The sequence below is a fragment of the Tamandua tetradactyla genome, chromosome 23 (genome assembly GCF_023851605.1).
Source record: "Tamandua tetradactyla isolate mTamTet1 chromosome 23, mTamTet1.pri, whole genome shotgun sequence".
In the NCBI taxonomy this organism is placed as follows: Eukaryota; Metazoa; Chordata; class Mammalia; order Pilosa; family Myrmecophagidae; genus Tamandua; species Tamandua tetradactyla.
Window position 1 is genome coordinate 19785268 of NC_135349.1, and position 12968 is coordinate 19798235.

General features: G+C 36.3%; 1 protein-coding gene across 27 annotated transcripts in view; it reads right to left on the bottom strand.

Annotated features, from left to right (window-relative positions):
* LOC143667177 (CUB and sushi domain-containing protein 1-like) overlaps positions 1-12968 on the bottom strand; it is a 315312-nt gene that overhangs the window by 261732 nt on the left and 40612 nt on the right. For 11 of the 27 annotated variants that reach the window (XM_077141088.1, XM_077141080.1, XM_077141087.1 and 8 more), the window contains 3 exons: positions 9034-10597; positions 4138-8900; positions 740-867 (listed from right to left, as the gene is read on the bottom strand). In XM_077141088.1, the coding sequence (XP_076997203.1) occupies positions 10394-10597 (204 nt within the window). In that variant the 3' untranslated portion in view covers positions 740-867; positions 4138-8900; positions 9034-10393. Of the gene's footprint in view, positions 1-739; positions 868-4137; positions 8901-9033; positions 10598-12968 lie in introns of those variants that run through there. The other 16 variants (XR_013167908.1, XR_013167906.1, XR_013167907.1 and 13 more) reach the window with 9 other exon arrangements.

Sequence of the window (12968 nt, forward strand, 5' to 3'; positions counted from 1 at the left end):
TATTATTCAACTAAGATAGGCTATTTCATGCTTGACTTCTACTTATGGCAGGAAAGAATAAACTTAATTCTGAAAACAAATATTTTAGTGCACTTGACCTGTTTTCTTCCTTAAAGGAAAAAGCTGGGAAAAGTCATTCTAGTATCATTTTATACCTTCTGAAGACTCCTGAGTGTGGAGTCTTAGTTTTTGACAAGTTTTACTTCAAAACTAACATTCTTCCCTCATTTATTCTCTCACCACTCTGAGAAGATAAGAAGATCCCAGCCACAGGGTCAGAAGTGCAAATATGCTAATGGCCCCCTTGGAAGAGGGCAGAAGAGATAATACCCATCATAGTCAGTGAAAATTCAAAGAAGAACATTCTGCAAACTCTACCCGATGTCAAGGAGCAGAGGGGAAGGAAAACAGAACACCCAGGATTCAAAGCCATGCTTTCTGGGCCTTTAGAATGTGAAAATCAAACACTGAGCCTAGAGGCTGTTACAGGCCACACAGAAGGATTACCCAGTAGATAAGAATTCATTCTTCACTGTGGTGGCATCACTTATTCATCCTTGACATGTTGTATTTGAAATATCCCAGGTAGTATCATAGCAAAGCATAAATCTACATCCATGATAAGCATAGCTCATCTCCCAAAGCTACAAAGTTGTCAATCAGTTACAGGTTCACTTTCCAATGAATCACATGTTTGCTCTTAGTGAGTTAGTGACAAATAATACCAGAGTGAATTTACCTTGAATGACATGTAAATGCTGGAATAGTGTATTCTGGAAAGCTCCATCAAGCTGAAGCAATCTCTGCACAGTCAGCCACTGGGGCAAATTTTGCAGCATGTGCTGCAATTTCAGCAGATGCAATAATCTGAGTGCAAAAATAAATGAATAAAATAAAATGAAAAGTAGTGCAAGGTGCCACTTAGGGAAATAAAAATTCCATTCTTTGGGAATATGTGTTTACAGATCAAAAGCTCCATTTCATCTTACATATTTAATCAGATCATTGACAAACTGCAGCTCTTGTATCAATTCACTTTAGGATAACTTTAGGTAGTGACTATGGAGTAGGCTTTCTCTTCACACAAACACAGAGAAGCATATTGCTCACATTGTTTAAAAGAGGTGAAGGTTAACATAAAGTTCCAGAACAGATTTAAAAAGATGTACCTTGAAGCCTCCACTTACGAGGGATAAAGTATTTTGAGAAGAGCTTCAGAATGTTGAGGCAGTGTGTGGTGGAGTGTAATATCCTCAAAGGGGTCACAGCAAGGCCAATGAGCTACGTGGGTAAGATTCCCCAGGGCCAAAGAAAGGAGAACCAGATGGACAGCTTGATACCAACATTCCCTGGGGCTTTAGGCAAGCAGGGGCCCAGATCTCTTGCAGACACTTAAGGAGCTTCTACCCTGGTGCCAACTACATCAATTTCAAGTGGTTCATCTTAAAAGTCAGGCAGAAAAACCACAGGACCAGCACCAGTGGGAAGATACCCAAAAGAATTGAGAGCATGGATTCAGACAGATATGTATACCATAATGTTCTTAGCCACATAATGTTCTTTAGCCAAAAAGTGGAAGCAACCCAAGTGTCTGTCAACAGACGATTGGATGAACAAAATGTAGTAAATACACAATGGAATATTATTAAGTTGTAAAAAGGAATGAAATTCTGATACATGCAACCACACAGGTGAAACCTGAAGGCATCATGTTGAAGGAAATAATCCAGATACAAAAAGGCAAATACCACATCATCTCAGTTATATGAAATACCTAGACTATCCAAATTCATAGAGACAAAAAGTTACCAGGGGCTGAGAGCTGGGAGAAGAGGGAGTTATTGCTTAATGGGTGCAAATTTTCTGTTTGAGGTGAGGAAAACTTTGGGGTAATTGAAGTTGGTGATGACAGTAAAATATTGGGAATGTAACTGACACCACTAAATTGTACACTTGAAAGTGGTTAGAATAGGAAAGCTTAGTTGTATATATGGTGCTATATATATATTAAAATGCTTAAAAAATTTTTAAACAATACAGTTCCATTGTTAATGATGAATTACAATTAATAAATTATTAAAATGTTCTTTCATAAATTATAACAAATGTACCACACTAATGCAAAACATTAATACGAGGATGGCATATGGGAAAAAATACACCTTAACTATAAACTATAGGCTCTAGCTAATACTACAATTATAATATCTCTCATCAATTGTATGAAAAGTATCACACTAATACACAGTGTTAATAATGGGGGGTGTGGGAAGAGTACATGCAAATGCTGTGATTTTACATGATTCTTCTGTAAACCTACAACTTCTCTAATTTTAAAAAAAATGTAAGTCACCAGTGGAAATATTTCAAAGACTACTCTAGGAAGCTGTGTCCACCTTTCTGCCTGAGTTTCTGAAGTTGCTGAAGGAGGAAGGAAAGAGCTTGACTGGTACTCCTTCTCTTAGCTCGTTTCTTAAAGGGGAGGATGCCTCAATGTCACAGGTTGGAAGAAATAATCTAGAAAAGAGGCTGGAAGGAAATGACTCTGAAAATGAGAGGAGAACTGAAATCAGAAATTATTTGTTAGAGCACTGAAGAACAAGATGCAGTTCATTCTATGACTTACAGAATTGACTGGGGCAAGTGAGGCCAAACTTTCTAAGTCTTTGTGGCAAGGGCATGGAACCCTCAATGCAGGGAGAAAGAGTTAAGCTAAAAGGAGAAAAAAAATAGGAAGAGACGGTGCTACAGGAGCCCAGGCTAAGCACCCCACTGGATGGAACCACACTGTGGGGTTTGAGCTTCTGGGCTCCATTTGGTTTTCTCTGCCATCTTGATAGGTCTTGTTGGCTGCCGTTATGACCCTAAGGAATGTTAAAGTAAAATGAGAGAGAGACTGGGTCAGGGGTCTGAAGCTTTAGCAGTAAAGACAACAGACACCTTTATTCTTAACTAGTTCCTACTTATATACTGCAGGGTTTACATGACTAAAAGCATGCATACATTTCGTGATAAAATAGAGTGCCTACTTTTCAGTATATTACTCCCTACATACAAGAGATAGCTAACAAGACCTTGGGGCTTAAGAAAAAACAAACATTCTCTCCCTCTCAGACTGTCCTCCAAGTAAGCAGATAACAGTCTCCACAGTTACTGCCGATGCCACTCTGAAGCCAGTCACTCCCAATAAATTCCACAGGTTTTCTATTAACCCTTGGCTCCTACATTTCCCTCTTTATTTTATAAGTTGAGGTGACTGTGCCTGTCTTAGGTTGGCCTTAACTCTGAATGAAGTGTCTTACCTGTCATTGGCCACCAGTCAAGTGCTCTGACTTTGATTCCCGAGGGGAGCCAAGAGTTTTGCAAGAATCATACTGTTAGCATGGCTTTGCTCAGTGACTGTGCCTATCTTAGGTTGCCCTTAAGCTGTGAAGGAAGGGTCTTACCCATAATTGGCTACCAGTCAAGAGCTATAGTTTATTTGGGGGAGGAGTTCAAAGCCTTTTCAAACAATACATTGAGAGCTTGTGTTTATGATTAGAAGATATGACAGATAGCAAACGGTGCTTCAGGACACTAAAGAGGAAAAGAAATAGTAAGAAAAATAAAATTCCTATACCCAATGTTGTAAAAAAATGAGAAGATTTCCACCAATAAACAGGATTAAGATTTTTTAGCTCTTGGGTAAGTGATTGTATAACATCATCTCCATCAGATATACGTCAATTATTCTGAGATATTTTTAATACCCACTTTTGTAATTTTAAAATATCAAGACTTAAACTATCTGAATGCCCCCAAAGATGCCTTTTTACCTTTTCCCATTCTATTTCAGAATGATTATATCTTAAAGGGGTAATACAAAAATTGCTTTCATTCCAGTCACATTGTAAACTTCCTAAAAAAATTAAATTATACATTTGATCTCCAATATGAACCAATGCTGTTTCTATTATTAATTTGCTCATCAATGTGAGATAGACTATACCACAGTTCACTGGCATTTTTAGGCCACTCTCTAACATAATACTGGGTCTGTATAGTTTGATGCAACAGTTCTAGCAACCACAGCCACTGTGATAATTTCAATGATTCCGATGACAGCTGCAATAATGAGTTCAATTAGTCTCTTAGTACCTTTCAGATTTTCTTTTGCCAAATGGCTCAGGACTTGTGTTTCTGGAGAGGAGTACCAGGATCTTCACATCTGCACCAGCAGCATACCTCTTCTTTTCCTTGTTGCTACAATAGTCTCATTTTCCTGCAACATAAATGCTTGGAGACAAGTGAATAGAAAACAATTCTCACAATTAAAAGTTTGATTTCTTATAGGCATATGACTTTTAACAAATACATATGGAACTCTAGTACATATTTGCATATAACGCTTATGGCTGCTATTTAAAAGGAAGTTATATTTACTAGAATTTTCTATAAAAATTTATCCCAGTCCTAGGAAAATTTTCTATAAATTTCTCTGATTAATATTATAATTATCATCCAATGGATTTGGCACAAATTGTCCTTTATGTATTAAACTTTGATTTAGCTTGACTGTCCATATAGTCTCAGTTATCTTCGACCCCACAGGGGCCGCATCTCTTACAAATTCATAGGAATCATTAATTATGATAACTGCTCAATCCATATGACATAACTGCCAACCATTCCAAATTTCTTTATCATCTAACAGGCAAGTATTATTTGATTCCATAGAGTTATGCATATGGGTCTTTCTAAAAATGGAAGAGTTAAATTTGATACCATTTAACTTCTTCTTTAAGTAGTTTTGGAAGTCTTGAATCTACTGGACCTGGGAATCCTAAACTAGTATTCAGATATTTTGGTAAAGTAGGATTGGCCCATGTTAGGGCTAGCAGCAAAGGTGGGTTAGGAATATAAGCCCAATAAGTATAATTATGTCCCTGTCCTTCAGCAATTAAAGTTATATGTTCTATAATATACATTACCCATTTATTACTATTTTCCCCCAGCTCAACATGTCTGGGTTTTATTCTCTTCGAGGGAATCCAAATCAAGGTTCCATCACCTGTAATGATAACAGCAAATCCCCTACCCACACCTTTATCATGCCTGGTTTCCATAGATCATCCTTAACATCTTTCCAATACATCAGCTGCAGCTGCAGTTCTGTTTGAGTCATATCACTTTTCTTTTCCAAATTACTAAAATGTTGTTCTGCAGGAGTCTGTGATGAAATATCATAAATGTTTAAAAAATTTAAAGTAAACAGTGCTTTTGCTAATTGATCTTTTGGTGTACTTATTTTCACAACATCATCCTCCTGATCTCCCCCTTTTTGTTTTATGAGCATAGACTTTAGCGTCCTGTTTGTTCACTCAATAATATTGCCCAGAAGGATTATGCAGAATTCCTGATATGAATATTATGAAAAGCAGTATAAAATTTATGAAATTGCTTTCCTGTATAAGCAGGACCATTGTCCATTTTAATAGATTGAGGGCATCCCATAACAGCAAAAGCATTAAATAAATGTGATCGAATTTGACAGAAAAGTTCTCCAGATTGTGCAGTAGCCCAGATGAAATGAGAACAGGTATCTATGATAACACGTACATATTGCATGTTACCAAAATGTGAAATATGAGTACCATTCATTTGCCATAATTCATTTGCTTTTTTGACCTCAAGGATTAACCCCTGATGTAAATGGGAGTGCAATTAAAGGTTCACTTGTTGGACAAGTTTTAATAATGTTCTGAGCTTGCTGCTTAGATAAAGATAGAAATTTCTTTTGCAGCCCTTTGCTATTAATATGAGTTAATTTGTGAAATGTGGGAAACAAATACCTTACAAGAGTATTTGTTTGCTGATTTTGTAATGATAAAGACCTTTAAGATTAGTATGAGCTCTTATATCCATGATAAAAAGAGGAATAATTCGACTTCTGACTATTATTTGTAAACTGTAAAAATGATTGGTACAATTCATCTCTTTCAAACAAAGAAACTGTCTCAATGTGAGTAACTGTTTGGCAGACATACTTAGAATTAGAAACAATATTAAGAGATTGTGGAAAATTTTGCAATATTTGAATTACAGCTGCTAATTCAGTGCACTGGGCTGAGATATAAGGTGTTTTCCAACTTTTGTTTTCCCCTGGGGTGATATATGCAGCCTGCCCATTATTATTACCATTAGTAAAGATGGTAATGGCTCTTTCTAGCAGGGAAGCCTGATCTATTTTAGGCAAAACCCATTCTGTTCTTTTTAGAAGTTGTAAAAGTTTGTTTGTTTATTTATTTATTTATTTTTAAAAAAATTTCAACGAACAAAAACATTTCTAGCATATCATTATTCTGTTCTCTATATATAATCAGTAATTCATAATATCATCATATAGTTGCATATTCATCATCATGATTAAGAAATTGTAAAAGTTTTGATATTGGCAAATGATTATCCATTTGTCCTTTAAAATCACTTAATGCTATTTGCCAAGAGGTACTGAAGACAGACTTTGAACCTCTTCTTTTGTGAGGTTAATACACTATTAGGATTAGGATTGTGACCTTTTAATTGATATTTTTGGTGACCTTTGGCTATTAAAGAAATGATTTTTTGCAAATACATATTTAAACGTTTTTCTCGATTGTTTAGTTAGAAAGATCCATTGTAAAACACCATTTTGCCAAAATAGGCCTGTGGGAGATTGCAAGGTAAAGAAAATAATAAAATCAACAGGTTTCTCTAAATCTATTTAAACAAGCTGTCCTTCTTGAATGCATTGTTCAATCAACTTTAATTCTTGTCCAGCCGCAGTTGTTAACTGCCTTTTGCTTAATAAATCAGAATCACCTTGTAAAATATCAAACAAGTTCTGTAACATATAATTAGGAATCCTTAAAGTGGCAGGTAGCAAAAATGAAAGCAGAGTGTCAATAATGACATGTACCTATAGTAAATGACCAGATTTTGTAAAATGAATTGATTAGATTGATTGAAAATGAATGCAGAAATGAGGATTTTTTATAATTGGTTGTGCATTTTTGCTAATTTTAAATTTGGTGCATGCAGTTTCTATGATATTTTCCCACAATACTGGGCAAATTCCAATTTGCTTACAAGACTGGGCCCAGTTAGGTCCTCTGGGAACTGGCTAGGGACCAAGAGGCGCTTCCTGGGACCTAAATATCTTTAGTAATGTACACCTCTTGCAGGAGGATAGCCAGTCCTCCCAGCTAGAGTGCACATTTTAATTGTTTCTTACCAAGGTCATGTAATAGTAACATCAGTTGCATGTAATGGCAACATCAAGTGAACAGAACAGACTCTGCAAGTATATTTTTTCCTTGCATTCAGCCCTCAAATTTGATCTGCTCCCAACATAAGTCATGATTATTTTGGGATAAATTTAGTTTATACTTATGTAGTTTATATAAACACTGGATAAAGCATTAAAATATTTTGGCTTAAAGGAATTTAGGTATTTATATGATTTGAATATTATTTAGTCAGTAATAGATTCATTTATAGCAGTATTACTTAGATTAACAGATTAAGCCACCTGCTTTGGGGCAAGAAAAGAAATGGTATCTTGCCAGTATAATGATATCCAGGAGAAAATCAGTATTTTTATACAGATAACGACATGATAAAAGTTAACATAAGTTATTTTGATAAAACACAGACTCTGCTTTTTACACTGATTATCTAGAAAATTTTTTAAATATCTTTTCATTAGAACAGACTAAGAGTCCAAGAAAACATTGTCATTTTAGACTCATTAAATCTTTCTAGATTTTGACTATAATTTCTATTTTTATAACCCCTCAGCAATTATTATATTAGCTCAGGCTTTGTCCTACATTTTTCTCATTTTGTAACAGTTATTCATTTTATCTTAAGATAAAACTATTCTCTTTTTCCTATTAATAAAAATACATCTTTTATATTTTTCATACTTAAGTCATTATTTTAAACAAATATTTTGCCACACATAAATACCATCAAAATTAGATTTGTTAGAATAAGGTTAAATACTTAAAATACTTTAGTTAACACATATTTCAAACATCAATATATAGTTTTTAACAAGAATTTTCAGTTTTAAAGTTCTGATAATATATTTCCTTTTCAAATATGAATAGGAGCTAAACTCATGCCTAGTTTCCAAATCGCTATTTGTCAAGGGTCTAAGCTAACAAAAGGAGATGGGGCTGCCATTCCCATTCATTGTCACAAGATTTTATTTGTAGCATTGGTATAAATTTCAGTAGAATAATTATTTAGATTAAACCAAGGTAACTTAACAGAACACTTTGAGTCAGAACTACAATCCTGAATTGCATACCCCTTAGGGGAGCAATCTGTTACAATTCCATAGGAACCATTAATGAGTACTGACACTTGTTCTGCATTGTTCCTATTGAATATTTTCTGACTCAGGTTTAAATGAATTTTTATATGAAGGCAGATCATTAAGAACAAGCTCAGAAATTAATTTTCTTTTGTTCTGCTAAAGGTATGGTTAAGAAGCAATCTTTTAAATCTATCATAATAATAGAAAACATTATGGCCTTGACGCTGAAACCAATAACAATGCTTCTGTACGAAAGAAAAGAGCTCTAGTGACTCTGAAGTCTTCATTGAGACCCCTGTAGTTTCTAACAATATTTTCAACACTCAAATATACTTCTGCATTCACCCACTATGATTTCCCATTACCCTGATGCTACAAGGAAATTAAAATTACTTTAAACTTCAAAAAGACTTACAAAAATGACCTAGGTCTGTTCCTGTGGTGAATCCTCAGCGTCTGGAGGCAGTCGATTTCCTTGGATACTTTAACACGAAAGTGGAGTAGTCCCTTCTTAGAGTCCCTTTGTGGTCACCATCTGTTGGCCACTGTTATGACCCTAAGGAATGTTAAAGTAAAACGAGAGAGAGAGACTGGGATCAGGGGGTCTGAAGTTTAGCAGTAAAGACTACAGACAAATTTATTCTTAACTAGTTCCTGCTATATGTTTACATGACTAAAAGCATGCATACATTTTGTGGTAAAATAGAATGCCTACTTTTCAGTATATTACTCCCTACATACAAGAGAGTTAACAAGACCTTGGGGCTTAAGATAAAACATTTTCTCCCTCTCAGACTGTCCTCCAAGTAAGCAGATAACAGTGTCCACAGTTACTGCCGATGCCACTCTGAAGCCAGTCACTCCCAATAAATTCCATAGGTTTTCTATTAACCCTTGGCTCCTACAGGTCTCTTTCCAGTGTCATGATAGCCCTGGGTTAAGCACAGGTGTGACACATAGTTTTGCTGTTCTGTAGCAGGTAAACTGATGATCTGGTCAATTGTAGAGGGTTCAGAGAGAGCAAGGAGAGTCCTGTCAGCCTTCCCCCCAAAGCAGGTGGCAATGCCCATCCTACAAGGCAAAGCTGCTACTCCATTACCTTTGTATGCTTGGGTTTTCTAACACTGGCCAGACTTCTACCACTTCTCTTTCCTGAAAATAGAGACCTGATTTCCTGAAGTGGATGAAGTGGTATGAGATCCCTCATTCCTCTGACCCTCTGAGTGAAACCGAGGAGGAAGTAGAAGTGTTCTCAGAAACATATAGAAAAGTGGGAAAGAAATGGTTGTCCTTGATTGTATTTGCTGCAAGAGGGTAAAAAATACACTATATGGTTTGGATGAGTAAGTAACCACTCCTACCTACTCTGTGAGGCCACTCTGCAGCAGACACGTGGCCCTGAAGGGAGAATCCCTGCTGAAGGGCCCAGAGTCTCTTTGGAATGTCCGCTACCTGTCAGGGGTGTGGCTCAGCCTGGAGAAAGAGCTGCCACCACTTAGCCACACGAACCCAATAAACAATACCAAAAAGAAGAGAGTGTCTATAACACTGATATGCTCAGTGGGATATGAAGGCGTCAGGCCTTGGGATGTTTAACTTGTGACTTCAGAAGAGAGAAAAGAAGTGACCACCTCTTTCCAATTTCAAAATATTTTTGGACCTTCAATAAACACAGCAGCTATATAAACTTCTAAAATAAAGATCGAAATAGGTAGTTCCTTACAGAAAAGTACATCTAATGTTTTGGTTCATTTTTAAACAAATGCCAAAATCTTAAAACCTAAAAGCCCAGAAGCTAACAGCTTCTTAAGTATTGTTGCCCATTAGATTTTTTTCAACATCTGAACGGGCATCCAGATTGCTAAAAACAGTTATGAACCTCTTAACAGTCCCCAATAAAAGCTTGGATTTTCCATTTAATCCCATGCTGACTAGGAATTCAATGAGTGGTTGTAGTTTTACAGAATTCTCTTCCAATAGCATCATTATTCATTCTTTAAAATTCAGTGTTATCTAGCCTAACACATGATTGAAACAGGAAAATGTGCTTTATATCTTTGGAGATACACGGTGCTCTATTGGGACAGCTGCTGACAATCTATCACCCAGGAGGAGAATCACAATGTGCAAAGCTTCTGCCACCTTCGACAGCTCACTTCCTTCTTCAAACTGATCCATGAGAGTCTTCAGGCTTTGTGCAGTTCCCATGATAATTTCGTGAAGCAGGTTACTCTTTTGCCACCGTTGGAACATCTGCAAATTTAGAAATGAAAATACTAGTTCTTATAATAACAAATTTAAAACAATCATAGTTTGTTAAAAAATATTAACAGATGATGCTAGATCATAGATGATTTTGTCAGTTGATGGACTGAAACATCTGTTAACAATCACATTCTGATTTCATTTCTACTTAGAAATTAGTTACAAATTATAACATTTTCATTGATCCCCTATTTCTCTTGTTCTTTTCCCCATTGCTATTCCCAAAAGAGAAAGTACCCATATGCATTTCTTTAAAAATGAAATATAATCTTAAAACTAAGCAATTAGACTATGATGACATGGGTAGGATAACCAGACTATATTTGCATTCTTTAAACTGTATCTCATAATTAGTATGCAGGTACTAAAATCCATTTTATGCAAAGGACTTGGGGAGGGTAATAATAAAGGCAATTAGCATTGTGGCTTATCATCAGCATTACACTAAACTAGATCATTAATGCCAAACAGTGGACCTCAGGGAAAGACATGATGTGCATTTATATGTGCTAAATAATCCTAAACTAACCATGCATTCAATTTCCCCAGTACTGCACAAAGCAAAAGGTATCCACAGACCATTTCAATGCTGGTCATTTTACTGCAGGACAAATTTAGTGCTATCATGTTAACATGACACTGTAGTTTTTACCAATGTTTTATCCACTATTTTGGATTTTGACCTTTATCCATGACACATATTAGGGAGAAATAAAGATATGTTCTCTGGGAAAAAACACGCAAGGTGAATGAGAAGAAATGATCAGGTGGACTTCTAGTTCATACATCTTCCACCTAAAAAACAGAAAGTTTTGAGCAAGCCAAAACTGGGTACTTTAGATCATCAGTCATATAACTATATGGAGTACTCTGTGAGTGCTCTGTGCTGCATGAGCATTTCTGGTTAAGACCCATTATGTACCTTCCAATCACAATCACTGTTGTGCACCACATGTCTTGTTACTACTGAAGTGAGGGGAAAGGGGAATATTGTTCAGAGGTGTCAAAATCTCTCCATCAAATGTCCAAGGCATCAAAATAGCCCAGGTAGAAATCTCACATACAGATAGATGGTGGTTCTAGGAGGCTCTTGGTTGCCAGGAATTTTTTAAAACCGAATACTTGGGGCAGATGAAGATGGACTTTTTGGTCCAACTGGCATTCAGAAACTCATGGATTGAGGCCAGGGGCTGTGCAAACAGGACGGCTGCACCTAAGACCCAGGGTGTGGGGAGTCCAAGTCCTTTCCCTGGAAAGGAGGTAAAATCACACAATTGAAAGACTTGGGGGTGAAGGGAATGGATTGCATGTTCATAAAAACATGGCATGCAACAGTGAAGAATGGTTAATATTGGCTGATGCCTGTTTGTAGATTTGGGACAAGCTGACGGCACAGATGAGGTAGTCTTCAGCTTCTGTCCACTGGAGGGGCCGTCTCCAGGGTGACCTTCAGTTTTGTTCTCAGATACACTAGACAAGACTGAACACATCATCTGCTCTAAGAACTATCTGTTGGAATCTGGCAAGAATATTAAAAATATGTCAAAGTGAAGTTTTTCCTACAATGTTTCTCTTCTAAGAATAATTCCACAATGTTGCAAAAGAAAAATGCTCTGGAATTTGCTGGGTTGAAGAGGTAGAAGTCTGATGGGTTAGAAGTGTTGTTTAGACATTTTGTGTGAATTTACCTTGACTTGAGACTTTCGGAGTTAAAGAAGAAAATTACAGTTTCCAGGATAGCTCAGAGGTAAAAAGAACTGACTCTTCAAGTCCACGGCCAAGGAGGGCACGACATTTATCAATTCTCACACAAGTGCCAAAAGAAAGCATGGAAAGCAAGCCGTGTTTAAGCTATACTTTGTACTAAAAGAATTGCTTTACCTGGAAATTTTTCTTTTCTAATTATCAAAACTGGAGGAAATTGGAAGGACTCAAATTGGCGTTCTGAGTTAGAAATGGTTTTTGACATCTGTGGATGAAATCACCTTTATTACCATAAACAAACATCCATAAGCAGTTTCTCTGATACAGTTCCATAAAAATGTATGTCTGTGTCAGAATGGGCCACATCTACCTATTACATAGTTTTACAATAACTGTGGTGCTGCCTTTCAGAAATTCAATTCATGGCAATAATCAAAAAGTACTGAGAACCCATAAATTAACTTTCTATGTTCCTTTAATATCCAGATTTAAACGAGTCACATGTGACTAACAAAGCCACAAGTCCGCTTATTTGCTTTGTTCATTTGTTTTTCTGAGTTAAAGAAAATTCTCAGCAAATACAATATACTAGGCACTGGAGATGTTAGAAAAATAAAACTTAGTCCCTGCCCTTAGGAAACTCACAGGCCAGTAA